Source organism: Carettochelys insculpta, chromosome 1 (assembly GCF_033958435.1).
Source record: "Carettochelys insculpta isolate YL-2023 chromosome 1, ASM3395843v1, whole genome shotgun sequence".
Taxonomy (NCBI): domain Eukaryota; kingdom Metazoa; phylum Chordata; order Testudines; family Carettochelyidae; genus Carettochelys; species Carettochelys insculpta.
Window position 1 is genome coordinate 172,489,770 of NC_134137.1, and position 18,856 is coordinate 172,508,625.

General features: G+C 48.2%; 1 protein-coding gene across 5 annotated transcripts in view; it reads left to right on the top strand.

Moving 5' to 3' along the window:
- LOC142013758 (cystathionine beta-synthase-like) overlaps positions 1 to 18,856 on the top strand; it is a 67,825-nt gene that overhangs the window by 23,623 nt on the left and 25,346 nt on the right. For 4 of the 5 annotated variants that reach the window (XM_074995566.1, XM_074995600.1, XM_074995590.1 and 1 more), the window contains exons 2-4: positions 12,809 to 13,018; positions 15,499 to 15,605; positions 16,594 to 16,728. In XM_074995566.1, the coding sequence (XP_074851667.1) occupies positions 12,816 to 13,018; positions 15,499 to 15,605; positions 16,594 to 16,728 (445 nt within the window). In that variant the 5' untranslated portion in view covers positions 12,809 to 12,815. Of the gene's footprint in view, positions 1 to 9,324; positions 9,452 to 12,808; positions 13,019 to 15,498; positions 15,606 to 16,593; positions 16,729 to 18,856 lie in introns of those variants that run through there. The other variant, XM_074995574.1, reaches the window with a different exon arrangement.

Here is an 18,856-nt window from a genome sequence, read left to right on the forward strand (position 1 = left end):
GACTTCACCGCCCTCCCTGCCTGCCGTTCTTCGCCACTTAGAAATGGTATCTAGCCCATCACTCCACGTTGTTTTGCAGTATCTTCAGTCCAGTTCAAAGGGCTTCATGGTGGGATATTTTAACTATTGTGCCCTGAAGCCTAGCTGAAAAAGAATTCCACTTTGACCAGTAGTAAAGTTCCTGGAGGGGATCAGATTTCTCTTTGATGAAATCAGTGCTTAAGAACATGGCAAACTGACAGGAGGTAGAATCCTAGGGCTGGAAGGGACCTCAGGAGGTCATCTAGTCCAGCCCCCTGCCTAAAGCAGGATCAACCCCAGCTAAGTCATCCCAGACAGGACTTTGTTGAGCTGGGACTTAATCTCTAGGGATGAAGATTCTATCACCTCTCTCAGTAACAGATTCCAGTGCTTCCCCACTCTCCTGGTGAAACAGGTTTTCCCAATATCTAACCCATGTCTCCTACTCTGTAACTTGAGACCATTGCTCCTTGTTCTGCCAGCTGTCACTAGTGAGAACAGCCTCTCTCCATCCTTTTTAACCTCCCCCCTCACTCAGGAAGTTGAAGGCTGCTATCAAATTGCTCCTCAGTCAAACTAAGTACGCCCAAATCCCTCAGCCTCTCCTCATAGGTCATGTGCTCCAGCCACCTAATAATTTTCATTGCCCTCCGCTGGACCCTCTCCAGTGTATCCATGTCCTTTTTGCAATGGGGAGCTCAGAATTGGACACAATACTCCAGATGTGGCTTCAGAATGCCAAATAGAGGGGAATAATAACTTCTCTAGGTCTGCTGGAAAAGCTTCTCCTAATGCACATCCTCCATATCCCCAGGTCCTTTGCTGCTGCACTGCTGCTTAGCCAGTCAGTCCCCAGCCTGTAATATTGCATCCCCTCATTTATTCATAGTAGTTCTTTAGAAGAAAAAGTGAAAATACATAAATAATATTTATTTATGATAGTTACAAAATTTGCATAAGCAGTCAATCCATAAATACATTAATACATATAATTATAAGATAATCTATGCATATAATTTATATATTAATATATACAGAGATTAATTAATACATAATTGTAAAATGAGTTCTTCTTCGAGTGGTCCCCGTGGGTGCTCCACAGTAGGTGTCGGGCTCGCCCGGCACCGCAGATTGGAATTCTTCCAGCAGTTTCCACTGGATCGCGCATGCGCCGATGCGCGCCGCTCCCTTGCGCGCCCTCGGTCATGTGCGCGATCCGGTCCCCGCCAGTTCCTTCTCAACCGCCAACGGCTGGAGACGGAATCCGCTCCGACTCTAAAGCCTGAGACAGATAAGATAGTTGTTTAGCTTGTTAGCTCGTTGTTTTTACTATTATACAACAAAAAAAAGTGGAAAAAAAAAAGCATACAAAATAGTAGAGAGAAGAGGAACGGAGGGGAGAGGAGCGGACAAAGAAGGCTGTTAAGCCGTCCGCTCCCCTGAAGGCCGTGAATGTTATTTGGGTTGTAGAACGCTGATTAGCGGCTAAGTACCCTATTAACAGTAAAGACTCACCGTGATGGCTTCCTTGGGGTTTAAGAAGTGTGAGTCATGCCGCGAGGCTATGCCGGCCTCTGATGGGCATAGTGAGTGCATTCGTTGCCTGGGGGAGTCCCATGTTACCCAGAAGTGTTCGCACTGCGCTAAGCTTACAGCCACGGCCAGGAAGGACAGAGAGATGAGGCTCAAAATGATCTTGTTTGATAAGGCCCTCCAGGCTGAGCCGCCGGAGAAGCCTCACACAGAGGGGCCCTCTGGGTCACATAAAAGGAAGGCGGCGTCTTTGACCCCCTCTGTGCAAAAGAAAAAGAAACTCTCTCTGGCTCAATCCTTGCCGGCGGTTCCAGCGAGGAGGACGAGTGGAACGCAGAGCTCTCAGCCGCAGGCTGATGAAAGCGGCAGCGTGGTTGCGCACATAGCCGGGGCCGGGCCTCTGACTTTGCAGCAGTCAGCACGGAGGGCGCGGCAAGCACCAGAATCGGCGGCACCGCCTCACGCGGCACCAGCTATCATGGCGCCGACGGTTCAGGGGCACCCAGCACAGGGCCCAGCGGCGCCAGAGGAAGCTACCCGCATGGCACCGCTTGTGACAGTACCGAGCACGGCGCCGACAGCGGGGCCGAGATCCCCGGCATGGGAGGGGGTGGGGGAAGGCTAGAGCCAAAACCGGCACCTCAGTCCATCTCCAGACAGGGCTGCGATGCCCTTATCTCCCGGGCGCCGCCCTCCCCCCCCCCCCCCGATATACACACGCCGCATCTCTGGGCGGCAACTCCATCGGCTTATTTTGGACCTCCCTCTCCGTTCCTCCAACCACCTTTGCTTCGGCTCAGGCTTCCTTCACCCTTTTTGGGCATGGATCCCTATGAGTACTATCACAAACCAGCTTCACCATTATCAATGTCGTCACGGAGATCCCACTTTCCTAGACATCACGGGTAGACTGTCCGATCATGGCCCAGGTCTCCATCACCGGGCTCTTGTCCATGTTGTTATGGCCGTCCTCATCATACCAAACACCAACATCGGAGGTCTAGATCCAGGGGTAGATCCCCTCCCACTCCTGCCAATACTCCCGCGTCCACTCTCGCTCTGGGAGAGGAACGCAGCTGTCCCAGGGAGAGTTAGGTCCAGAGTCCCGAGACTTTCCTTCACAGCCCACGAAGGAGCAAGCATACCAGCGAACTCGGGAGCCAGAGGACTTGGGGGCAGTTATTCCAGCGGTTCCTCCTCATCCTCCCCAGATGAGGCAATTGTCCCCGGGGGTGTCTCCCTTCCGGATGACCTTAAACAATTCCAAGAGCTGTTCAAAAGAGTAGCATACATGCAGGATATTCAAATAGCAGAGGTACAGGAGAAGCATCATAAACTCCTGAAAAATTTGAGACCCCCAGCTTCATCTAAAATCGCTGTCCCACTGGACGAAGCCGTTATGGAGTCAGCCACTAATATATGGCAGACTCCGGCCTCTATTTCGCCCACGAATAAAAGGGCAGATAAGAAATACTTTGTCCCAGCCAAGGGCATGGAATTCCTGTTTAGCCACCCACAGCCCAGTTCTCTGGTGGTCGAATCGTCCCAGCAGAGGTTGAAGATGCCTCAGTACAAATCAGGGGGGTCAGATAAAGATGCTAAGAAATTAGAGCTGTTCGGCAGGAAGGTCTACTCCTCCTCTACCTTATTATTGAGAATGGCAAACTACGCAGCACATTTATCAAACCATAACTTTGACAATTACTGTAGACTCACTTCTGTCCTGGATTCCCTCCCAGAGGACAAGAAGCCAGTGTTAAAGGCAATCGTCCAGGAGGGCTATGCGGCCTCGCGAACGGGAGTTCAGATTGCCCTGGATGTGGCGGACACAGCGGCACGCTCAACAGCCACAGCAGTGGTAATGCATAGGGAATCCTGGCTCCAGACGTCTGGTATCCCTAGAGATCTACAGGCGAAGATCGTGGATCTTCCCTTTGACAAGCAAAAGCTGTTTGCAGAATCAACCGACTTGGTCCTCCACTCTAGCAAAGATTCGAGGGCCACACTTAAGACCTTGGGTATATACACTCCTCCATATAAGAAAAAGGACTTCTATCCTCAGCAAAGGCACTATTACCGACCACAACGCGCACAATATCAGCGAGGCTATGACCAAGGGTGCCATCAACAGCAGCAACAGTACAGGGCCCCCAGGCGACGTTCTCAACAAAGTCGTACAACCTCAGGGCAAGCCCAGAGGCAGCAAGCTTGACAGGTATGTCGAGGACTGCAATATCAACACCATCACTCAATGCCACTCTCACTTCATGTTCCATCATCGCCTCAAACCATTCCACTCCCAATGGCAAAAGATCACAACAGACAAATGGGTGCTGGAAATTATAGCCACGGGTTACACGATCCCCTTCCAGTCACTACCACCGACGAAACCTCCCACCTGGCCTATTCTCAGGGACCCCTCTCACCAGGCGCGGCTGAAGCAGGAGGTAGATCACCTCATGTTCATAGGGGCGGTGGAAAGAGTGCTGGAACAATTCCAAGGGAAAGGTTTCTACTCACGCTACTTCCTAACAGAGAAGAAAACAGGAGGCTGGAGGCCGATTTTGGACCTACGGGGCCTCAACCGATACTTGCACAAGCAGCACTTCCGGATGATTACAGTTGCCTCCATACTTACGGCACTGGACGATGAAGACTGGTTTGCAGCCCTCGACTTACAGGACGCTTACTTTCATATAACAATCCAGCCGGCACACAGACACTTCCTCCGCTTCACGGTCGGCGGGGAACATTTACAATACAGGGTTCTTCCGTTTGGCCTATCCTCGGCACCCAGAGTCTTTACCAAAACCCTGGCAGTGGTATCAGCTTACCTGCACAGGCAGGGCGCGTTTATTTTTCCATATCTGGATGACTGCCTACTGAAAGGGGCCTTAAAGGCAGAGGTCCTACGCATGATATGCGTCACCGCGAACACGTTTTCTTCTCTGGGCCTAGTTATCAACCTTGCAAAGTCAAAGACCGAACCCACGCAAGATATAGAGTTCATAGGGGTGCGCATAAACTCTGTCGCATCAAGAGTATACCTGCCCAACTCCTGCTTCCGCACCATCAAATCCTTGGTGCAAGTCATGATGTACAGCCCCGCAGTGCTGATCCTAACATGCCTGCAACTGTTGGGGCACATGGTGGCCGCTATGTTTGTGGTACAGAATGCCAGGTTACACATGCGAAGCTTGCAGCATTTGCTGGCGAGTGTTTACAGACCGGCAGCCCATACCGTCCACAGGGTAGTATCGCTCACGACGGAGGTACGGAAGTTGCTAGCATGGTGGGCAGATCCCAAGAACTTGCTAGTGGGAGTGCCCTTCCACCAACCACAAATTTCCATTTTTCTTACAACCGACGCCTCCCACATAGGATGGGGAGCCACACATTGGCAACAAGGTGACGCAAGGGCTATGGTCCCCCGCGGAACAGACACTGCACATAAACATACTGGAGCTCAAAGCAGTGTTCAATGCATGCAGACGTTTTCGGAAATACCTGCACGGCAAAGTAGTCGGGATCAATACCGACAATACCTCCACCATGTTCTACATCAATCGACAAGGAGGGGTACAGTTCCGTGCGCTATGCGCAGAAGCAGTCCAATTGTGGAATTGGTGCATTGCCAACAACATAACGTTGAAAGCCTCGTACTTGCCGGGCGCCCACAACGTGAAGGCAGATCAACTGAGCAGGCGCTTTGCACTCACGCACGAATGGCAGATCCACTCCGACCTGCTATGACGCATATTTCGCACCTGGGGGTTTCCCCAAGTCGATTTGTTTGCCACCCAGCGCAACAAGAAGTGCACCCAGTACTGCTCCAGAGCAGGAATAGGGCGGGGGTCCCTGGGGGATGCCTTCATGATCTCATGGAAGGGCCCTCTACTCTACGCATTTCCCCCCACAACACTTATCCGCAAGGTTCTGCAGAAAGTCAGAAGGGAGAGAGCTCACATGATACTCATAGTTCCAACTTGGGACCGACAACAATGGTTTCCCTTGCTTCTGCGCATGTCAGATCGTCCACCATTCCCCCTACTGGTAGCGCCGGACTTACTCACGCAGGTTCAGGCGTCCATAGTGCACCCGCACCCTCAGGGACTCCGCCTACGAGCATGGTTAATCCATGGTTCAGCGTCTTAGAGAGCATGTGTACGGAGGGAGTAAGACAAGTCCTAGAGTGAGCCGAAGGACCTCCACCAGGAGGACTTACGAACAGAAATGGACACGCTTTACCGCCTGGTGCTCTGCCAAACAGTTAGCTCCTCTTGGCGTTCCTATAACTGTAATTCTAGAATACCTGCTGGACCTCAAAGGAGATGGGCTCTCTCTATCCTCGTTAAAGGTCCACCTTGCAGCAATATCGGCTTTTCGGCACAAAGAGGAAGGGCCCACCGTATTCGCCCATCCTATCGTCACAAGGTTCTTGAAGGGGCTGGTAAACCAGTACCCTACTCAAAAACCGCGACCGCCGTCATGGAGTTTGGACTTGGTACTCCACACGCTATCGGGACCACCCTTCGAACCATTAGCCACGGTACCCCTCGGACTAATTACCGTGAAAATGACCTTCCTTCTTGCTATTACGTCAGCCCGCAGGGTGAGTGAGCTCGCAGCAGTGATGGCAACGCCGCCCTGCACAGTATCCTCAAAGGAGGCGGTGATCTTACGGTTACACCCAGCCTTCGTTCTGAAAGTTTCCTCGGAGTTCCACATTAACGAACCAATAGTATTACTCTCGTTTTACGCGAAGCCTCACAGCTCTAGCAAGGAGGCGCACCTGCATCTCCTAGATGTGAGGAGGGCGTTGGCCTTTTACATAGACAGAACTAAGCCCTTCCGGAAAACGGACAGGCTTCTGCTGTCTCTCGCTCCCAGGTCGAAAGGGGAAGGCCTCTCTTCCCAGAGAATTTCGAAGCACGTTGTGTCCTGTATAAAACTGTGTGCTACGAGCTTCAAAAGACCCCCTTGCTAGCCCCACCCAGGGCTCACTTCACTAGAGCGGTGGCGGCATCAACAGCCTTCTTCAAGGGAATCGCGCTGAAAGACATTTGCAGAGCGGCGACTTGGTCATCCTACGACACCTTTGCCAAGCATTATGCCCTGCATTGGGTGTTCGATGAGGATACCCGTCTGTCAACAGCAGTCCTCTCGGGGACAAGCTGCACATGAATCGAGTACCCACCTCCTTACTTGGGGTTACTGCTGGGTAGTCATCTGCTGTGGAGCACCCACGGGGACCACTCGAAGAAGAAAGAGAAGTTACTCACTTGTAGTAACGATGGTTCTTCGAGATGTGTCTCCGTGGGTGCTCCACTACCCGCCCATGCTCCCCACTTCGGATCTCTGTCCGGTGTTTTTCAGGAGCATCCAGGGCGGTTGGTCAAGGAACTGGCAGGGACCGGATCACACACATGACCGAGGGCGCGCAAGGGAGCGGTGCGCATCGGTGCACGCGCGATCCAGTGGAAACTGCTGGAAGAATTCTGATCTGCGGCGCTGGGCAAGCCCGACACCTACTGTGGAGCACCCACAGGGACACATCTTGAAGAACCATCGTTACTACAAGTGAGTAACTTCTCTTTTCTGAGAAAGAAAGCGTGAGAGCTTCTAATCGTGGGAACAAGAGCTTCAGCGCACTTGGCAACCTTACACTAAAGTCTAAAATCTAGTTTACGTTGTGAACGAAATAAGATCAATGCAGCAGCAGTAGTATCTGTTCAAGCCGTGTGTGTGTGTGTGTTGGGGGGATACCTCACAGATGCTATGGTTTCTCTCTAGTATAACTCTTTTACAAATTTTGAAAGGGCCAAATTCTGCCCTGCCTTTGAAATCAGTGAGGCTGCCATCATAGAGCTTGGCCTGAATGCCATTAGTGTGGCTTTTTTGTGATTGAAAGACTATATGTGAGCACAGGTATCTTATATTCAAGATGTGTCTCCTGTTGACCTACTTTTCAGATCAGCTCATTGATCTCAGGTAGAATGAGCAGCCAGAATGAGGGTGAAATTGAAGGGATAGAGCCACGTATGTTGTGGTCAGCTGTTTTCTAACCTTTCCTATGCTGTTCTGCCAGTGAAGTCCTGATCAAAGCGCATCCCTTTCACTCTCACAGTCAGAGCCTCTGCAGGGCAGAGCCTGCAGCAGGTTTGACCCTGATAAATATGCTGGCCAAACATTTCCAGGAGACTAAATAGGATTTGGATAGCACAGCATTTCCCAAACTAATTTGGCCACAGAACAGTTTTAGCCTTGGAATATATTGATGGAACACCTGCATGCTGATCCGGTGGGGAGAAGGTGGTTAAGGATTTTATACCAAAAATAGCCAGATGTAATGTTCCAATGTTGATTTAAAAGATTTAGGGTTTTTTTAGTTGTTTTATTTTACAAAGAACAAAAAATAACAAGAAAAAATACTCTGAGTGTTCAGCTAATGACCTTCTGATAGGAGAACAGTTATAACCCTATAATTGAGTATAAAAATTGTAAATTAAGTATAAACTCAAAACAAAACATCAGTATAACAGCCAAAAGAAGAATGGTTAGTGTTGTTCTTTTGTACAAAATTAGAAAGGCAATATTCAAAAAAGGTCTGCCCTTCCTTAAAGCTTAAAAAACATTTTTATGAAAAAGAAATGTAAAACAAACGTAGGTATGGAAAAATATTTTTAAATTTTGTTTTTACAGAAAACTAGTGGAAAATAAATATAAGTAACATCTGACAGGTTTTTTACTGAGAAGAGTGTTTTTGTGTCTCTTTTGGCACGAGTTGCATAATAACAATTATACTGCTATGAATACATTATAAATATTAATATTTATTTAAATATCTTAGTATTTTGATGCATTGTAAATATTAATATACCTGTAATCTAAATACTATTCAAATACCTCTGTATTTTTGATAGAACATAATTTGTTATTTAGTGATTTAAAAGGAAAAATATTTCGAGTGTCAAAATTTTTTCACGAAACACCTGTTCACATTGTGCAGAACATCAGTGTTCCATGGAATACAGTTTGGGAAGCACTGGGATAGCCAGTTTGAGACAACTTTTGAGGAACTGCTTTGGGAAATGAGTCAGTCACTTAGGTGACTGTATCTGAGGTTTGAGCCTGTCTCTGTAGAAGTGAAAGACAAGTCTGCTTCAGGGAATGCCACATGAAGCTTTTACAAGAATGTTGTCTGCTGCCAGTATTCATCCATGGTGGATGGCTAATGCATGATGGCCTAAAGCAGTGAATGAAGTTAAGATTACTAAACTTGAAGAGCATCATGACTAATTGAGTCTTCTGAATCATTTATCTTCCATTCTAATTAACAACTTAATACATATGCACACCTTAGAATGCTCCATTCAGTGTTAACGTTATCAGTTTCATCTGGGCAGGGAGATTTGGGCAGGGGCGAAGAGGGAAGTAGTGAAGCAGACTGCTTTGGGTGGTGATCAAATTCAAGGCCGAGTCAGGGCCAGGATTAAGATTTGTTGGTTCCAAAGTTTTATGCAATAAGCTATTTTGAGATGCTGCAGCTCCCAAAGGCAGGAATCACAAGACTGGCTTCCTCAAGCCATTTGGGATCTGAGATTTTCTTCAAATTAGAAGTTTGAAGCTATGGCCTGGTCTACACTAGGGAATGAAGTCGATCCCAGATATTTATTTCTAGCTATGCCATTAGCATAGATAGAATCAATGTATCAGGATTGACTTTGTCCCCTAGTGAAGATCAAGGTTCTTGGGCTCATGCTGATGTCCCTGACTCCACGCGGTAGCACGGAGTACCAGGGTCGACAGCCAATCCCAGAGAGATTGATTTTGCCACAGCTTCAGACGCAGCAAAATCCAACTTCAGAGGATCAATTCGCAGTGGGCTCAACGCTGGGTGAGTATAGCCATACCCTGTGTTACTGAGGATGCTGGGCGGGGTTGGGAGAAGGGGAGGATAGACACATGACCTAAAATTAAGACCTCTTTTAACCGCCTGTGTGGAATTGGCTCCGTGCTTCTGCGTGAGAGTGAATCTCTCAGGAAATCTAGTCAGTGATAACTCTTCATAAAACCAGCTGTGAGACCCTCCTGCTGTCTCCTGTGGACCTGTGTGTGGTCAAGCAGTTGAGCTCCAAGTTTTAATTTTGTTTGGGGGGGGGGGTTTGTTAGCATTTGTCTCCACATCCAGCTTCGTGTTCCTCCTTGCCTTGCTGCAGAGAGGGTGCGTGCCTACTCCTCTGCCATCCCCAGAGACAGAATTATCAGGGCTGTTTCTGGATTTTTGCCAGACCAGTTGTCTCTTACATGCTTTCACCCACACGTAAAAGATCTCTTCTGCCTTGTGGTGAAACAAACTGCTTTCCTAATGACCATTCCCCATCATCCACCTCTGCCCACAGCACAGCCCTGTTAATTGATTGGGAGGGTAAATACAGCTCATAAGAACGGCCATACCGGGTCAGACCAAAGGTCCATCCAGCCCAGTAACCTGTCTGCCAACAGTGGCCAGTGCCAGGTGCCCCAGAAGGGGTGGACCAAAGACAATGATCAAGTGATTTGTCTCCTGCCATCCATCTCCAGCCTCTGACAATCAGAGGCCAGGGACCCCATTCGTACCCTTGGCTGATAGCCTTTTATGGACCTAACCTCCATGAATTTATCCAGCTCTTTCTTAAATTTTGTTATAGTCCTAGCCTTCACAGTCTCCTCTGGCAAGGAGTTCCACAGGTTAACTGTGCGCTGAGTGAAGAAGAACCTTCGAAAGTCAATCAGTGCTACTGTCTGATCGTCTGGCAGCATGTATGCCGGAGTTCCCCATAAATGGGGTGCTTGTGTGGCCACTCGGGAGAGATTCAAATGCCACCCAGCTGAGTAGCAGAGCACCCATGGCGAGGTGTTTGTTTCTGCTCATGGTTCAGGTGCGGGTGCCTCAGTGCACATGGGAAAAAATTCCATACATGGATGGGTAAAAAAAAATCCGCAAATGGATGGAAAAGATTAGCAGGAACACTGGCAGGTACCTAGAGTGAGCATCCGGCCCATTTTTTACCAGGACAGTCCCTTATTTAAGCTGTCTCACAGGCATCCCAGCTTTAAGAAAATGGACAAATTGTCCCATATTTTGTGAGACTTCTCTTCCCTGGCACCCGGTGTCCCAGGGCAGCAGCCTTCACGGCCATTGGAGCTCTTCCGCTGTGTGGCTGCCCTGTTCCCCGGTGCCCTGCACTTCAGGACAGCAGCTCCTGCTGCGAGGGAGCTCCTCCTTGGGGCAGCTACCACACATTCTGGCACCTCATGGCAGCAACCTCTACTGCCGGTGAGCTCCACCATGAGGCGGCTGCCTCATTCCCTGGCACCGGCTACCTAGGGGAGGCAGCTCCCACTCCCCAGGGCGCCCCTATGTTGGGCAGCTGTCTAGTGCCACGGTATCCTGCTCCTCGGGGAGGCAGCTCCTAATATGGGGAACCTCCTTGTTGTGGCTGCCCCGTTCCCTGGTGTGGCAGCCCCTACTGCCAGGGGGTGGCTGCTGTATGCCCTCCCCACCCCTCCACCGGGAGACTGCAGATTCCCTGCTCTTATTACCCCGCTGCCAGCAGGCTGTAGGGCCCCCATCCTCTGCTCCCCCTCATCGGAAAGCTGCAGAGCCCCCATCGCTGGTGTCTCACTGTGGGGCAGCAGCCGCCATCATTGAGGAGCCTTGACATGGAACAGCAGCTCCCCATCCCCAGAGCCGACATCCCAGATTTGCCATAGGGCAACGTGGTGGTCCTCTAGATACCTGCCAGCCATCTTTTTGAGGTGGAAAGAGAGTCATGGTGTGGTGTTCATTTGCTTTTGGATTTTTTTATTGGCCGGGGCAAGGTAGCTGGCAGGAAAACTCTATTACTTGATGAGTCTCTTGATCGTTGGAGACTGCCTGCTATAAACTGTGGGCATCTTCTAATTCCGTGGTTCTTGGGCTTCATTGCACCGTGACCCCCTCTGACAAAAATTGCTGCGTTGACCCAGGTTGGTGGGGGAGCTGAAACCCAAGTGCTTCAGCCCCAGCTCCTGTAATCTGAGTCCCACCAGCCAGGGCCATAGCCCAAGGGCTCAGGTTTCAGCTCCAGGCAGCGGAGCTCAGGCTTTAGTCTTCAGTCCCTACAAGTCTGACACCCGCCCTAGCAACCCCATTAAAGTGGGGTCCAGCCCCACAGTCTGAGGACCACTGCTCTAATTAATACCATCCAGTCTTGACAGCATGTGCGGTCATCAGCTTTGCCACTCAGTTCTAAAAAAAAAACAGGCCCAGCTTCCCGTTTCAGCTATAAGCCCTCTAGGGCTTGAGTCATGGTAGAAACACTGCCTGTTATCGTAGTACTGCACAAACCCTATGCACCCCTTAAAACACCCTTGTACCTTGTCCTCTTTTCATACATCGAGGAAACGAAGGCCAGGAGTACACTAGTGAGCCGGCAGAGGCCAGATGGTCTGTAAGATCACTTATGCAGCTACTCTATGCCAGGGAGAGAGGTCTTCTGTCAACATAATAAAACCACCTCTATGGCAGTGGCCATGTCAGCGGGAGAAGCTCTCCCACCACACTGGCTCTGTGCACGCTGTTTGTTTATGTTGCTCATAAAGGTGGAGGGTTTTCGTGTTCCTGAGGAACATAATTTTTCCTGGCGTAAGTGGTAGTATAGATGTGGTCTAAGACTGACGCCCAACCCCACTGTAGAGAATTAGCAGCAGAGACATTATTAGTGCTCAGAAGTCCCTGGCTCCAGCTACACATCTAGACTGCAAGGCTATGCTGTTGCACAGGAGCTTCAGACCAGGATATTGTGAGGCTGAGCCCCCCTCCTCTGATGGGCTGAACAGACTTGGGAAACTGGAGATTCCAGGAGACCTCAACTGGGTTACGTAATGCAGGCAAGACAGCAACAGTCTGTGGCGTAACCCTATGTTGCTGTAATCAGGGCACAGTAGGGTTCAAAGAAATCTGCAGCCCCTGTGAGGTGCTTTTGATGTAGTCCTATTGCTTCTCGGAGACCGTGGCTACACTAACCCCTGCCTTTCGAAAGGGGTATGCTAATGAGCCTCTTTGGCCGCCATTATGCTGATGAGGCACTGCATATTCATGGCAGCGCCTCACTAGCAACTGCTGAAGTGGCTCATTAGCATACCCCTTTTGGAAGGCAGGGGCTAGCGTAGCCATGGCCAGAGAGTGCTGAAAGTGAGTTTAATGGCAGGTTCTTGTCTCCTGTTCAAGAGACACGATGCCTTCATTTCCTCCTGAAGCAGAGATGGACACCAGTTCCTGCCCTCACTTTTCTGCTAGCTGCATGCTAAACGGCAGCCTGGAGAAGGAGCCTAATAACGTCAGTGAGGAGAGAAAGTGGATCCGACCTGATACCCCTAGCAAATGCACCTGGAAGTTGGGGAAGCCCATTTCTGAATCGCCTCATCATCACGAGACTTCGTAAGTGGTACCTTCCTTTCCTTGTTGCCTTTTCAGAGTTAACCAAGATCTTGTCCCTTCGCAGCACTGCGTAGGGTTCACTACATTTTCGTAGTGGCGTTAGTTACGTTGGCGTAATTTTTGCATACGAAAGCTTTTTGTGTCTGTGGCCCTTAATTATAGATGCAGAGTCAACTGATATGTTTAAACCTAGCTTATATTATAAAAGGGGCAAACTCTCTGACTTTATTGGGGTCAAAATGTCATCCTTTGTTGTTTGCCTTAAAGGAGACTTCTTTTTGCTTTCCTATATTTACACATTCCCTTTCATCTTCCCTATACATTGCTGTTTAACCATACACATTCTGAGTGCTTTTTTTCTTTGGAGAAAAAGATGGTGGAACTCAAGCCCCAAACTACACTAACAGCTCTGCTACCCCCCTCCCACAGGACCCAAACCTTCCCCTTCACAACTTAACCGTCCCCCATGTGGGGCCCAAACCACCTCTGGCTGGGGCCTGAGCCACATCTAGGTGGGGCTCAAGCCACCCTTTAGTGGCTTACCTGCTGCTGGGGCTGCACCTGAGCCACCTCCAGTGGGCCCTAGCCACCCTCTGGCAGCTTCACTGCCCCCTGTGCAGGGCCCTAGCCACCTTCTGGCAGCTTAACTGGCCGGGTCCAAGTCATCCCCTGACCGGGCCCTGAACAGCTTAACACACACCCCTACATGGGGCCCAAGCTTCCTGCCAGCAGTTTAACAGCCCCCAGTGCAGCCCCAAACTGGCCTCCAGCTAAACCCCACACTTTTCCAAGCTGTTCCCCCTCACCACCCACCCTGTCTCCTCCACATTGCCTTCACCTCCTCTGCATGGCTCCCCACCTTCTGGCATTTCAGCACAGCAGACAGGGTGGGCAGAGAGCAGAGGAATAGTCAGCTAGAGGTGACAGCATCCAAAGCTGCAAATGGCTCTTAAAGAACCACATACAGCTTGGATGGAGCCGCCTAGCTGGCTTTTAAAAATGGCGCTGCTGCTGCCTTAACTGCGCCCTGAAAAAGGGTGCCAGAACGCTTCTTCTGGGGCTTTCCGGCAGAAAAAAAGCTGTGCAACTTCCCAAAAATGCAGGCAAGAAATGAATAAATCACCTAGGAGTTTGGTCACACCTACCTGTACTTGTGGCCTTAATCTGCATTCAGCACTTTGTAGAGCCTTACAGTGCTTTTCCAATTTTTTTATTTCTGGACCCACCCCACCAAAAAAAAATGCAGGTGGAGTTGTGGACTCCTTTGGAAATCTTAGCCATAGTCTGTGAACCCTGGGTTGAAAAACACTGTTCTGTGGTAACAACAACCTTTTGGGGAACCTTTATAGAGATTGTCTGCAGGCGTCCAGTGGGCCACAGACTGAAAACCAGTGGTCTAGTACATTTCCAGTCTGCTTTGGTTGACAAGCCATGGTTTGGAACGAGCACAGTGTTGGAGATTTTTGCATGCTCAGCAGAGATGACTGAGCGTTCATTTTCCCTGGTAGGGCTGAAATTTATGCTAACCTCTTTCAGATGGTGAGAACATAGAATGCTGTGAATAGCAGCTTTGTAGCTCTTGCTTTTGACCAGGGAATCATTATCCCCACGTACATACCTTCTACTCCCTATATATCGCTCCCTGAAAATGCTTTTTATTGTACACTCTATCTGTTGGAAGGAGAGAATTTCTGTCTGAAATCTAACAAATTTCCTCCTTTCCCCTTACCCCCAAATTACTAGTTTGAGATGGAAAGAACCTCATTTCATCTCTTTCCTTAAATTAACAGTACCCATTCCAAGCTACAACAGCCTGTTCTTGATACTCAATAAATGAGATTTCCAGCAGCTCGTCTAAATAAAGAACATACCTTTCCCATTAGCATTTTGCTCAGAGAAGATGGTGTGAAGTTTCATGAGCCAGAGTTAACTCATGTTAAGTAGCCTGTTAAGCAGTTGCCTTGAATAGGTGAATAATTTAAATTAAGTGGTAACAGAGAGGAAGCCGTGCTAGTCTATACACTATCAAAACAAAAAGCAGTCAAGTAGCACTTTAAAGACTAGCAAAATAGTTTATTGGGCGAGCTTTCGTGGGACAGACCCACTTCTTCAGACCACAGCCAGACCACAACCTGTGGTCTGAAGAAGTGGGTCTATCCCACGAAAGCTCATCCAATAAACTATTTTGCTAGTCTTTAAAGTGCTACTTGACTGCTTTTTGTTTAAAATTAAGTGGTTGGTAATGATGGCAATAAATGACATGATGCAAATAAAGTAATGATGGCAATAAACTACACGATGCCTTGTGCTAGTCACACCATTGATGTCTGATTACTCCAGAAGTTTTAGATCAAAGTTTTGCTGTTTTATACATTCCTTTCTGTTGTGAACTTCTGAATGTTTAAACAGAACATCCAAATTAATCATGTCACCTCTCAGTGTCACCACCTGGAACTAACTGATTGCATGTGTATGTTTAGGTCAAAGTTGCCAAATATCCTGCCAAACATTCTGAAGAAAATTGGCGATACTCCAATGGTACAAATCAACCGGATTGGCAAGTTATTTGGGCTTAAGTGTGAACTCTGTGAGTATCTGCTGCTGTTGAGTTAAAGATATATCTTCAGGAATCTGGATCACCTTATTTAACAGTGTTTACACGAGCTGACTGGGAAATGCTTTTGTTCCTGGGAAGAAATTGATAAAAGTTAAAGTGTTTGTTAGCCAAAAAAAAAAATCCACACTTCAGGTTTTGAGTTTCTGTGCTTTGACTATGTCTGCTTGTGCCTTGGGGGAGTGGGGCGAGGGAAAGACCGTTTTTGCTGAAACTTCCCTTTTGGTTAAAAAGCCATTTTTGGTCAAAAGTTTCAAATGAAACTTTCTGCCAACTTTCAGTGTTGCCTCTGGGCCTTTTAGAATGAGGCTGCTGAATATTCACCCAACAGCAGTGCAAGTGATGAAATAGTTGAAGCAACTGACTTTTTGGGAAAGATTTAAAAGAACAAACTGCAGTCTGTGTAGTTTGGCAACACAATGACCTGCTGTGTGGTACTAATGTAACTTCTCAGCAGTTAGATCAAGTTCCCATGCAGTGAAAAATGCAGTGGGGAACAGTCCTTCACTGCCAAGGGAATGGCCTTTTTTAAAAACTCCATCTGGTGCTGGATAGAGCACCATAATCTGTCCCTTCTCTTTCCCTCTCCTGATCTGAACTGTGCAAAGGCCTTTAATGCTCTCTGATGCTCTGTCTCAAGGCAACCCACAAAACAAAGAGGATCAATCAGACTCATTGGTTAAGATAAAATGCAAGACTTCTTTTCGTTCATATGGTCAGCTTTGAAATGTGCCAAGAATTTTTGCCAAAGACCCCAGTACTTCTCCATTGTACTGTGAGCTGCCTCTCCCTTTGTCTTGTGGGTAGTTGGGGGTGTTTAACTGGGCAAAAAGCTTTTAGCTGGAATGTTTTTAGATCTAAGTGAGGACTCAGAACTCCTCTGCTGAATGCTCTAGTGCCTTTCCACACCAAAATAAAAAAAAAATCCACACATGTATTTGCATGACTATTCTGTTTCCAGTGGCAAAGTGTGAGTTCTTTAATGCTGGGGGGAGCGTAAAGGACCGAATCAGCCTGAGGATGGTGGAGGATGCAGAAAGAGCTGGGATTTTGAAACCAGGGGACACAATCATTGAGCCAACCTCAGGAAACACAGGTAGGAATTTCTCGGTCACAGTGAGATTGCTGAGCAGCTGTAGGGACATGCGCTGAAGGCTTCCACTGAGGGGGGCTGGAGCAGTCTGGGCAGCTCATTCAAAAGAGAAAATTAATCTTTGTCTGACAGAAAATCTCTGCTGTTTGACAGGAAACCAGCTTTTCACCAGCCTTGACACAGACTTGAAGAAAAAAAAATTCAGTATTACATACATAACTCTTTACATAGCATCTGTAGATCTGTTCTGCAGTGTTATTTGTGTTCGGTGTAATACCAATGTGCATTTGAGACCTCACGTGACATTATATGGTGAACCAAAATGTACAGCCCAAACTGAGTCCTATAAATCCTTGGCATTCCATTTCTAGTTGGCATCAAGAAGTTTCTTGGGTCACTGCAGCACATGGCACAAGGAGCAATGGTCTGAAGTTACAAAAGGAGAGGTGTAGGTTGGATATTAGGAAAAACTACTTCACCAAGAGGGTGGTGAAGCACTGGAATGTGTTGCCCAGAGAGGTGGTCGATTCTCTAGCCCTAGCTGTTTTTAAGTCCCGGCTGGACAAGGTCCTGGCTGGGATGACTTAGTAGGGGTTGATCCTGCTTGAAGCAGGGGGCTGGACTAGATGACCTCCTGAGGTCCCTTCCAGCCCTAGGATTCTATGAATTGCCAGTCACACTTGGCTTCTGCCCATAACTACTAATTTAATCTCTCTGCAAGAGAGAGAGGATATCTCTTATTCCCGCACCCCCCCGCCCCATGTGGCTCCCTAGTATAGGGCAGGAGCAAGGCCAGGACTGGAATACAGTGTCCTGTGCTGGTGTCCTCAGTTCAGAGTGTATATTGACTCTCAAGCTGGTTGGGAATTTTTCAAGGAAATGTCTTTTCATGATAAAACTGATTTCTCAGCACCAACATTTTTTGTAGAAGTGTTTTACCTCAAGCAGAGCTTCCTCAGCAAGAACCACCCCAGACTAATGACTATCGATTCAAAATAGGGACTTGAACCTGGGTGACCCAGATTCCAGGCAAGTGTTCTAACCCCAGGTCTTTCTGGCACCATATTTATTTAATTGTTTATGTGAAGTGGAACAGCTTTGAGAGGAGAGAGCAAGACAGCTTCCCAGGTGAATGCTCTAACCCAGGCGTGTCCAACCTGTGGGCCGCGGGCCGCATGCGGCCCTGGACAGCTAGTAATGCAGCCCCACAAGATCGTAAACTTTTAACATTATTATGTGATTTATATACATTAACTATATTGTATATTTTGTACGTGGCCAAAGACTATCTTCACTCAATGCGGCCCAGGCAAGCCAAAAGGTTGGACACCCATGCTCTAACCCCTGGGCAATTGGCTACTGTGAGGTTGTTCTTTTTAATGGAGCCAGAGTGGGAATTCAAAAGGGCTCAGTTTTGTTCTGATAACAGATCAAGAACAACTTCCAAAGCTTTGACATGTGTACATGAAATGGAGTTCTAATTTTCTGTCCTGCCCTAACTGGTACACTGGAAAGGGTTCAGACGAAAGGTACAGGAAATGAGTCAAGTGCTGGAAAACATGCCTTAAACTGAAGGAGGGAAATTAACAGGTTTAGCTGCTTTTGTCCAAGAGAAGCTTGTGTGGTGAGTTGAGACAAGTCTGCAAGTACCTGTGTGGGGAAGAGATTTGTGAACAGCACTTGAATGGAGCAGACAAGGCATAACAAATTCCTGTGTCTGAAAGCTAAGGCTAGACAAATTCAGCCTAGCAAACAGGTGCAAATTGTGAAGTGAGAATAATTCTGACACATTACGGGCTTGAAGCAGAAATTACTAGGGGAGGTTCTATAGCCTGTGTTATGCAGGAGGTTGTGTTAGATTGTAGTAAGAGTCCCTTTGGGCTTTAATCTCCTGAATTTGTATTCACTCTTGTACTGCATCTGTAACACAGGGGTGGCTGGAGGTGGGGTGGAGGAAGAACTTGGCTGGGACACTCAGCAATGTGAACTTTCAAATTACCCATTTTTTTCCTTATGACGTTGATGATGCTGATCAGGGATTGAGTCAAATAGTGCTTTTAAACCAGACTCTCCTGCCCTCCAACTCTCTTGGAAAGCAGCAAACTTCATCTTTTAATCACTGCCCTTGATG